Here is an 11,194-nt window from a genome sequence, read left to right on the forward strand (position 1 = left end):
TTTTTTCATGTCTCTATTGGCAACTCTTATTTCTTCTTCAGAGAAGTCTCTCTTTAAGTCTTTAGCCCACTTATTAATAAGGTTGTTGTTTCTTAGAATGAGGATTTGTTTTTGGAGGATTTTTTTTGGGGGGGGGGTCGGTCTGGGCCTGGGTGCTGTCCCTCAGCTCTTCAGCTCAAGGCTAGCCCTACCACTTGAGCTACAGCACCACTTCCAGTTTTCTGGTAGTTTATTGGAGATAAGAGTCTCACAGACTTTCCTACCTGGGCTGGCTTTGAACCATGATTCTCAGATCTCAGCCTCCCAAGAAGCTAGGATTTACAGGCATGAGCCACTGGTGCCCGGCTAATTTTTTGAGTTCTAAGTATATTTTAGATATGAGGCCCTTGACTGTTGTGAAGATCTTCTCATAGTCTGTGGGCTTTTTATTGATCTTATTAACTATGCCCTTTGCCATGCAGAAGCTCTGTAGTTTAATGCAATTTCATTTGTCCAACCTTTCTTTGAGTTGTTGTATTTCTGGGTCTTTATTAAGAAAATTTTGGCCTGTGCCAAGGAGCCCTAGAGTTTCTCCTATTCCTTCCTGTAATGTTTTCAGGGTGTCTGATTTTACTTTGAGGTCTTTGATCCATTTGGAGTTGATTCTGGTGCAGTGTGATACATAAGGATCTAGCTTTAGTTTTAACCAAGTTTGCCAGCACCATTTACTGAAGAGGCTGTCTTTCTTCCATTCTATTTTTTTGGCTCTCTTATCGAAGATTAGGTATCTATAGGTCTGTGGGTTCATTTCTGGGACTTCAGTTCTATTCCAATGGTCCTCAGGTCTGTTCTAATAACAACAGATGCTGGAGGGCCAAATTTGAAGCCTACTGCACTGTTGGTAGGAGTATAAACTTGTTCAGCCACTCTGGAAAGAAGTATGGAGGTTCACCAAAGGACTACACATAGAGCTCCCCTATGACCCAGCATTCCCACTTCTGGGCATTTACCCAAATGATCACAAACAAGACCACTAAAACTACCAGCACAACCCAATCACCATTGATCACCAGCTACAGTATGGAACAAGCCCAGATACCCCTCAGTAAATGTATGGATCAAGAAAATATCACACACACACACACACACACACACACACACACACACACACACACACACACACACACACACACACACACACACACACACACACACACACACACACACACACACACACACACACACACACACACACACAGTAAATGTATGGATCAAGAAAATATGACACACACACACACACACACACACACACACACACGAATTCTGTGGCTTCCATTAGAAAGAATGACACCGCCCCAGTTGTTAGGAAATGGAAAGACTTGGTAAAAATCATATTAAGTAAAGTAAGCCAGACCCAAAGAAATATAGGTCCCATGGTTTCCCTCAGTTGCAATAGTTAGTATACATCGAGGATAGTTTTATCAGATTAGCAGAAAAGCTATGTACATATGACCATATAAGATGATGCTAAGTGTAATGAACCTCAAGATAGACACACAAGAGGTCTTTCTTTGTTTTTGTTTTTAATGTACTATGTGATTTTCTTTTCCTTTGAATGTTCTTCTCCCTATGGTATATCCCTTGTTGTCACTGTACTTGATTTTGGTACCCTGCATCTTGTATATACATTTGTCTAATTTAGGGAGGGGAAGGGGAATAACAAAATGCTGAAACAAGGACAGAAGACGACCCATTGAAACAAAGACAGCATATTGGGAATGAACTTTACAACTTCGCAGGGAGGGAGAAGTGAGGGAGGTAGGGGAGGGAAGGGATAGTTGGAGAACAACAAGGGAAGGGGTAACAATGCTCAACCAGAAATATACTCATTACCTTACTTATGTAACTGTAACTCCTCTGTACAGCATCTTTACAATAAAATAAAATTTTAAAAAGAGAATAGTAGCATCACCTTGTCTCTGCATCCTCAGAATGTGATCTTACTTGGGAAGAGTGCCTTTGCAGATGGAATTAGTTAAGAGTTGGCCATACAAAAATGGTTTGTTTTTATTAGAAAAGTTTTGAGACCATGCACAGGGTGAGCATCATGTAAAGATGAAAATAGCTTTCAGAAAGAAGCAATTTTTCTGACCTTGAACTCCTAGCCTCCAGAACTGGAAATGATAAATTGCTATGAGATAAGTTATAAGAGTGATGGAGGAGTAAATCAGATAAAGGTCCATTATATGCATATAAGGACATGTCAAAATGAAGCTCCCATGAAATCAGTTGATGATCATGAAAATGTTAAAATAAAGAGTTGAATGACTTGTATTCCCATATGTACTTTTAGTCCCTAAAAGGCAAGTAATATCATTTAATAATCCCACAGCATTGTCTCCATGCTCTGCTGTATAATTACCCTAGGAATATTGGTAATGACTAGCAACTAGTGTGCAGTTATCTAGAATAACATATACCTGTATGTAAACAATTTACATAAACACACACACATGATTGGCTATCAGAGGATCCTGTATTAGTGGCAGCAATGTAGTTGGATAAAGTTTTTAATGGACTGGATATGTTTGTTCATATAGGCCTTTCTTTTTGATAGTTGACATTTACTATTTTGTTTGTACCAATTGTAACTGAGTGGTCAGATTGTTTTGATATCATTACTTTTACAAGTTATCAACTGTGTAGTAGTGACATTGCAAGGTAAGTGTATACTAAGGTAGATCAGTAAGAAAGAGATTGTAATACAATATTTTCGTGGGCTTTTGGTGTTTAGACTCTCAGTTCTACCACTTACAAACTCTGTGGCCTTGGATTAGGTAGTTAATTCTCTGTGCTTCCGTTTCCTAAACTGTAAAATAGGGATTATAATAGTAGAACTTAACTTATAGAATGATCATGAGGACTAAATAGGCAAGATAGTAAAGAATATAGAACCTAGGATATAGTAAGCCTTGTTGTCATCATTGTTGTAGTTGTCATCATCATCATCAAACAGGCATGCTAAATATAGTTCCTGTGCACAGTCGTGTTACATACCACTAGGTACATACTAAATTTAACAAAATGCTTTAAATAAAATGTTTATTTGTTACTTTGTCCTTCTCATGCAGATAAATGTTGAAAATGGTCTCATAATTTTATAAGTATAATATTAAAGATTAAATGTAGTTATAGTTTATGTCACTTCAGGTTGGCTAAGGAAGTCTATGCTATGACTTAACTTTATTAAGACAAATGGATACTTTGAAAAAAAATTTTGATTTTTTTTTTAGAAGGAAGTAAAACTAATGTCAGATAAAATTAGTCCTTTGCTTGTTTGTATTTGTAATTATGAGTGTAAAGTGAAATATTCTTGCCACAGAAGTATTCTCATCTGAATGCAGGTGATCTGTTAACATTTGGTTTGTGTTTGCAAATAGGTTCATCCTAAGTTCCACTATAAACAGGCTCATGACCCAGGCACAGACACTTCTTGTGTGGCTTTTTCCTATGATGGTACTGTCCTCGCCTCTCGTGGAGGTAAGTTCAATCTTTTTGATGTGTTTCTATATATAAAATTATGATATTTAACTAATAAGTGTCACACTAATATCCTAATGCCAGGTATAACTAATTGTGCTTTTATTAATGTGCTTGCGGCAGACTGATTTTTTTCCATTAAAATACTGTTTCAACTTGGCAACATTATTTTATTAAAAGTTAGCTTCTTCCTTTAGAATATTGTAGTTCATCTACATTCTTTCATACTTTTTCTATTTTATAATTCTGTGCCAGGTGTTTCAAAATCCTTTATTGACCATTGATTTTTTTTTCCCTCCAGTTCAAATACTTAGTGCAGCTCCTCCCCACCCCCATTCCACTCCTCAAGGGGTTTTCAGCTTCCTTTGAAAATTAGTTTATTATATGGTCACAAATTTGTGGAACAGTGATTTTCTCTACAGCATGTTTTGTTGTAGTCAAGGTCAGGCACTCCACAGGCAATGTGGAATGAAGTTTGCTTTACTTTTCTTTACTCTAAGGACTTTAATAGTTCCACACCTTCATTATCGTAAAGATACATAGCAATAGCAATATTTGGAAATTCTTTGCCTTCCCAGGGTTGGATATATTTTGTAAGACACTGTTAGGATTGCCATTTGGATTCTTTCAGTGTGTTCCCACTAAATGGTTTGAAGAACCTGTTGCACTATAATTCTTTTTTTTTTTATTTTTTTGCACTGTAATTCTTTAATATTTTTGATTGTTATTGTAAAGGTGGTATGTAAAGGGTTATAGTCATATAAGTAGAGTAATGAGTACATTTCTTTTTGAAGTGTCACTACTTCCCTGCCTCTCTCCCAGTTATTCCCTCTTATCCCCACCATAAGTTGTATGTTTTTCTTTAAGTTGTATACCTAGCTATTATTTAAAAAAAAATTACTCTGTGTGGTTGTATTATAAACTTATCTTCACGCATATGGCTGGATAGATGATTTTTCTAATTTTTTGCCACATCTTTCTCACATGGATAAAGCTTTGTATTAATAGAGAGAGATGGGTAATAGTGAGGGCAACTTATGGACTATGCAGTATGTGAAAGGCTGAGGATAGTTGTGTGGATTTATTTGTGGTAATTGGTAGTCAGTCTACAAGTGAGTTCTCACAGTAAAGTATAAGTAGTAAAGTCCAACCAGTCGTAGTTAGTGTACCTGCCAAAAGTTTGGTTTAGCATAAGGATCCTTGGAAGAAAAGGGGGATTTTTATTGGATGCTCCACTCACCTCAATTGCACCTGATCCAGGTTTATTATTGGACCCAAGGGGCTGAGGCATGTTTCGCTGTGAGCACTGGGGGAAAAGACTAGCAAAGACATCATTTATGAGTTTGGCTTTTATTCTGTAAAGGTCAGGAATTTATAGCCCTATAGAAATATATATTTTAAAAAAGAGTCTGTTAAAAGAATATTTATTACTCCTTAAATGGCTTGGAAAATCATGTTCCCCAGCAAAACAAAGAATGACAACCACAGGTAGAATTACAACAGTATTGTTAATGGATAGTTCTGCCCACATAGAGAAGGGAAGAGAATTGGTTGAGAATTGAACTATTACCAGTCTTGATTTTTTTTTCATTTAAGCATTTAACTTTAAAAAGTATATATATATTGTTGTTATTGTAAGGTGATGTACAGCAGGGTTGCAGTTACATAAGTCAGATAATGAATACTTTTCTTTTTGAACAGTGCTGTCACCCCTTCCTGTCCCTACACACAAATTGTATAGTTCATTTTCAACATAGTGTCTAGTATCACAGCTGCATTTGTTCACCTTTTGTCCCACCCTTTCTGTGCCCGCCTCACTTGCCCTCCCCCAAACAGATAAATTAGCAAACAAGACAAAATAAAAGGTGAGGAAAGCAAAAACAGCAACTTGGATTTCTTCGAGTTCATTTTGATGAAGATTATTTTTATGATCATATGCGCATAGTTACTGAGCCTTTGTGATGCTCTCCTAAAAATATCATCCTTTGATCTCACTTGTGAATGTCTAGAGACCTGTATGATTTATCATGTCCAAGTGTATGTCCAAGTGTATTTTTTTTGTCTTTTACCATACAGTGTGTTTACTTGTAGATTTCAGGCATATTCTAGGTATAACAAATGAGAGAAACCTTGCAACCTATGTTTCTTTGGCTCTAGCTTACTTTTCTTAATATAATTTTTTCCAAGTCTTTCCATTTCCTTACAAATGGTATATTATCATTCTTTTTGATGGAAGCATCGAATTCTATTGTATATATAAAACTATTTCCTGATAGATAGTTCTTAAATTTAAATCTCCTCAAGGAGTCAGACCATCTTCAAATGTACCATGGGGAAACACCATCTGCATTAAAATCCTGCTTTAGAGTTAGTTCTAGCCTACAGATGCTGCATCAGTCTGGAAAGAAACTTCTAGAGGGCTTACTTATTATCATATAGTTTTCTAATGTTTTTACTATTGCTGCTTTTAAGCTATCTGAACACTAAAAGTAAAAGTAAAATCTGCTTAAGTGCATCTGGTTTCCCCTTTTTTCCCTTCCCTTCCCTTCTAGTCCCTCTCCTTCCTGCCTCCTTTTTTTCCCCTCCCACTTCTTCTCTTCCCATCCTTTGTGCTTTCCATTCTCCCTTACTTAAAATTATACACAAAGTTTAGCTAATCCTAACTTTGAAATGAATAGTTATTTCAGAATTCACATTTTTGTTTTTTATTTTCTTTCTCATTTCTCTATCAGGTGATGATACATTAAAATTATGGGATATCCGACAATTTAATAAGCCACTTTTTTCATCCTCAAATCTTCCTACTATGTTCCCAATGTAAGTTGCATATTTTAACTATTTGATTAGCTTAGGAAATGGAAAATAAAATTTTTGATTTAATGTTAATTTATATCATGTCTTTTGAGTTTTATAGAAAGTGATTTGAGAGTAATTGACACGTTTTTGAAAGATAAATTTGTCAGACTGTAAAAACTTCTGAATGATATATGTGTACTTTCATTCATATGTTTATATGTATATGTGTGTACACACAGGTTCTTTAGTTATTCAGACTATCTTTCTCTGGATGTAGTTACCACCAATGTGGTAACTACAGTTTTCAAAGATTTTTAGGCAGCTGAGATGGAATTTTAAGTCTATAATTGTTACCTGGGAAACTCTGCTTTGGTAGAAATGAAATTTCATATTTGTGTTAAGTAATGACTAAGAGGGAGAGTATGCAGGTAATGGAGGCATTATTGTATTATACAATGCACCAACTCTAACACAGCATACTGTCAGTGGCATTGTCTTATTAAAACAGACAAACATGAATCTAGAGAGGATGAATATTTTTTGAGCAATCATTCCTGCTCTATTTAATGCAAACTACATCACTTTTTTGGATAATTATCTTAAATTATTCATAATCAAGTGATCAAACTTCTGGTAAAAACAAAAGCATTGTCAAATCAGGACCATCAGTTAGGGTCCAGTATTTTGTATGACTTAATGTCTCTGAAATTATTGGAAGTAATGATAGTAATAATGGTAGTAAAATAGTTCCAGAAAATGGCCAAAGCCATTACTACTTAGATGTTAATGTAAATCTAAGTAATACCTATTTGTGTACTACTAATGTAGGTGCAAAGACAAGTAGTGCACACATCATATACTTACTTGTTTACTTACATTATCTATACTGAGCTTTCCTTACACTCCCTTGGCATAAAAAAATTCATAATTTAGAAGAAAACACATAGTCTGTAGTCAGATCCCCTACATTTGAGTTTTAGCTGCACCATTTCCTTATGCAAATGTAAGTAAGGTTTATTTAAACTCGCTGCCTCAGTTTCTTTGTAAGTACAGTGGGGCTAGTAGCTACCTCACTGTACTGTCGTGAAGAGTAACTAAACTACTAATAATGTCTGACTTATAAGCTCTATGTAGGGGTTAGTTCTTTGTGCAGTGATATTTATTTAATTTACTCCTTATTGCTGCACAATTGTGAGGATCATAAGTACATATTTATTGACTTTTTTTGTTTGTAGGACTGATTGCTGTTTCAGTCCAGATGATAAACTCATAGTCACTGGTACCTCTGTGCAGAGGGGATGTGGCAGCGGCAAACTTGTTTTCTTTGAGCGTAGGACTTTCCAAAGGGTGTACGAAATTGATATCACAGATGCGGTATGTATCTTTTTTCCTTCCTAGTCTTGAAAAGGAAATGAAGTTTACATCTTAGCCACCTTTTGCTTTGTTTGGTTTGATTTTGTGTTTTTGATAGAATCCTGGCCCTCACAATGCAGTAGCAACTTGTTTTCCCAACACAGTAATTTTTATTACATTGAAGTCTGGATGATCCACTCTATCCCTTCCCCTAGTCCAATATTTTGTACTGGACTAGAATTTTAGTTGTGTCTGAGTTGTTTCCTCTGCTCTGCCAACCAAATTTAGGAGGGAAGAAGGTGATAATCCTGTGGAATATATAAAGGTGTATCCCACATGTGCTTGCTTGGGAGGATTCAGGCATTGTAGACAAATGTGAAAGAATGAAGTGTATCATAGTTTCCTAAACTTTGAAAACTTTGACAGAATTCTACTTGTCAAGTTATAGTCATTAAAGTAAGGCTTAACTTCCACTGAACTTAATTCCTGTTTAGTTATTTGGAAATATAAAGCATTTCAGATTTAACTTCTAAATCTTAAAAACAACAAACATTCCAGAGCCTTTAGTTTTAATTACTGATTTGCATGAGCACTAAAACCTCAGCATTCCTTCGCTTGATCATTCATTCATCCACTTACTCTACTCATTCATTCCTCATTCATTCATTCATTCATTCATTCATGTTCTGAGATTTGAGCCCAATTTAATATAAAAATGCTGAAGGTCCCGCGGGGAAATCTGAATTGCTTTAAAATATGTATTATTGTTTAGATGGTGTAAGGCAAATCATTATAATTTTCTGAGAAGAAAACAGATCAATTAATGTCTGTATAACTTTTCTTTGGCTCATTGTCAAATGCATTGGTAATAGCCTGTATCTCACACAGTGAAATATCTTACATAGATTTCGCCAGTTGTTTCAGCTTTCTGTAAACAATTGAGACATATTATGCACTTAAGTGATTCAGACAGTTGAACAACTGTTTTTAAATCACCAGTAAAAGCTCTTGTCTCTAATGTTCTAGTATTACTATGGAGTTTTAATTTGTAGGCTCCAAATTTGAAACCATGCTACAGTTTGAATACAGAAAAGTTTTATAAATTTTAATCTCATGACATAATTTGAAATGTGCCGGCACTTTTAGTACTTCTTTTGGGGTGCATCCAGAAGCCAAATAAAACACTAGAATCAAGGAAAAACAATTGCTTCTATCAACTTTAATCTCAAAAGTAAAATTATTATAATTGGTTGTTCCAGCTCAATGACTATACATTTCAGTATTATTCCTAGTGTTGTTTTTCATTATACCTAGTTGAGATGTAAATAAATTAAGGAATGAAGAAGTATGATTGCACTTTAAAATACATGCTAGACTTCTGTACTAATTTAAAGGAAGAATATGCTATTTTCTAGAAAAATCCATATATGATAAATTTTTATTCCCTGTGTTGCTTTTCTAACTAGATATTTCCATATCACTTACACCTCATGTATTGCATACTTATTTGTCTTTTATCTGTCTTTTTTGACTAGGATATAGGCCACACAAGGGCAAAAATGTTGTTTTGAGGATACTGCTATATCCTCAGCATTTAGAATAGTGCCTGGCAGATAGGTAGCCCCTAATATTTCATAAATGAATGGATGGTACAGTGGGAAGTACAAGTAATGCATATTGAAGAATGTATGTGTGTCATCAGAGGTTAAAACAAGAAAGAGAGTTTTTGGAAAAGTTCTTTTTATAGTTTACAACAATTTCTTATGTGTTTTATAAAGAATTAGAAGAGAGGTATTTGAAGGCCCCAAACACAAAGAAATGACAAATGTTTAAGGACATTGAAAGGATAGTTACCCTGATTTGATCATTGTAAATTATATGAATGCACCAAATTATTACACTGCATTAAAATAAATATGCACAGTTATTAAGTATCAATAAAATATTTCAAAGTGTGAAAAATCAGGAAACAAATTTTCAGGTCGATTTGAATTGATGGATAGAGATAATTTTGAATAACGACAGAGCCACACACTTTAGAGGCCTTTTAAATCATTGAGTTAGTAGTGATCCGGGGTTGTTATTAACATCAGACAGCATAGTTTTCTGTTTATATAGTAGAATGTTATGTTAAAGGGACTTTAAATTGCCCTTTGACCTGTTGACTCAAGTTTTAGGTCTTCTTGGAATTTAAGAAAATAAACACATTTCTTGGAAAAGATGAAGCACTTTACCAAAACATACTTCTTTTATTGTGTTTTTATTATTAAAGAACAAAAGTTGGCGTGGGAGAGAATTGGGCAGATGGGGAGGGAAGGGATAGTAGGGGAAAAACAAAGGAGGGGGTAACAGTGCTCAATAGGAAATAGACTCATACTTACCTTACACATGCAACTGTAACCCATCTACCCAGTAGCTATACAATAAAAAAAAATTCAAGTTCAAAACAAAAAGAACAAAGTTATCATTTTTTTGGTAATACCACAATCACTATAGTAAGATTCTAAGTTTTGGCTTGCAAGAAAGACAGCATTCTAATATTAGCATTATAACAGTTGTATACTTCTTTGACTAGTCATAGACCATGATTATGTCTTCCTTGATTTACCTTAATGAAGCATGATTGGTAGTGTTCTTTTCTGTTCCCTCTTGTAAACAGAATAAACCCTAAAACTTTCAATCCTTCACTAGGAGATGCTAAATGTATTTTTTATTAAATATATATTTTTTATTGTAAAGATACTGTGCAGAGGGGTTACAGTTACATGAGTAAGGTAGAGTACATTTCCTATCGAGCATTGTTACCCCTCCTTTGTTTTCATCTACCATTCCTTCCTCCCCACATCCCCAATTCTTCCCTCTCCCCCACAAAGTTGTAAAGTTCATTTTCAACATAGTGTCTTGTACGTCTAATTGTTACAATGGGTCAACCTGTATCTTTATTTCAGCATTTTGTTATTTCCCTTCCCCTTCACGAATTAGAAAAATGTATATATAAGATGCAGGGCACCAGAATCAAATATAGTGAAAAAAGGGGTTATACCATGGGAGAAGAACATACAAAAGAAACAAAAAAACCCCACATAGTACATTATAAGTACATTAAAAAGAACAGCAAGAAAGATAAAACCTCTGTGTCCCTATCTTGGGGTTCATTTCCCTAAGCATCATCTGCTATAGTCATATGTACATAGCTTTTGACCTTTTCTGCTTGTCCTAAACATATATTAGTTATTGCAAATAAGGGAAGCCTTGGGAACCTATGTTTCTTCACTTAATATAGTTTTTTCCAAGTCTTTTTCCTAACAAATGGGGTGGTCCATTCTTTCTGATGGAGGCATGGAATTCCTGTGTGTGTGTGTGTGTGTGTGTGTGTGTGTGTGTGTGTGTGTGTGTGTGTGTGTGTGTGTGTGTGTGTGTGTGTGTGTGTGTGTGTGTGTGTGTGTGTGTGTGTGTGTGTGTGTGTGTGTGTGTACCGCATTTTCTTGATCCATTCATCTAATGAGGGGCATCTGGGTTGGTTCCA

At 35.1% G+C, this 11,194-nt stretch overlaps 1 protein-coding gene across 1 annotated transcript; it reads left to right on the forward strand.

The window, feature by feature from the left end:
• Positions 1-3,419: 3,419 nt before the first annotated feature.
• Positions 3,420-7,689, forward strand: LOC138840839 (WD repeat-containing protein 70-like; the record flags this gene model as incomplete). The annotated part of the gene is made up of 3 exons (XM_070041258.1): positions 3,420-3,519; positions 6,252-6,336; positions 7,551-7,689. Coding segments are annotated over 3 exons (324 nt in total), but the record flags the coding sequence as incomplete, so codon positions are not given.
• Between the last annotated feature and the right edge of the window lie 3,505 nt (positions 7,690-11,194).

The sequence above is a fragment of the Dipodomys merriami genome, unplaced genomic scaffold (assembly GCF_024711535.1).
Source record: "Dipodomys merriami isolate MVZ:Mamm:240054 unplaced genomic scaffold, mDipMer1.0.p SCAF_3018, whole genome shotgun sequence".
Lineage (NCBI taxonomy): Eukaryota > Metazoa > Chordata > Mammalia > Rodentia > Heteromyidae > Dipodomys > Dipodomys merriami.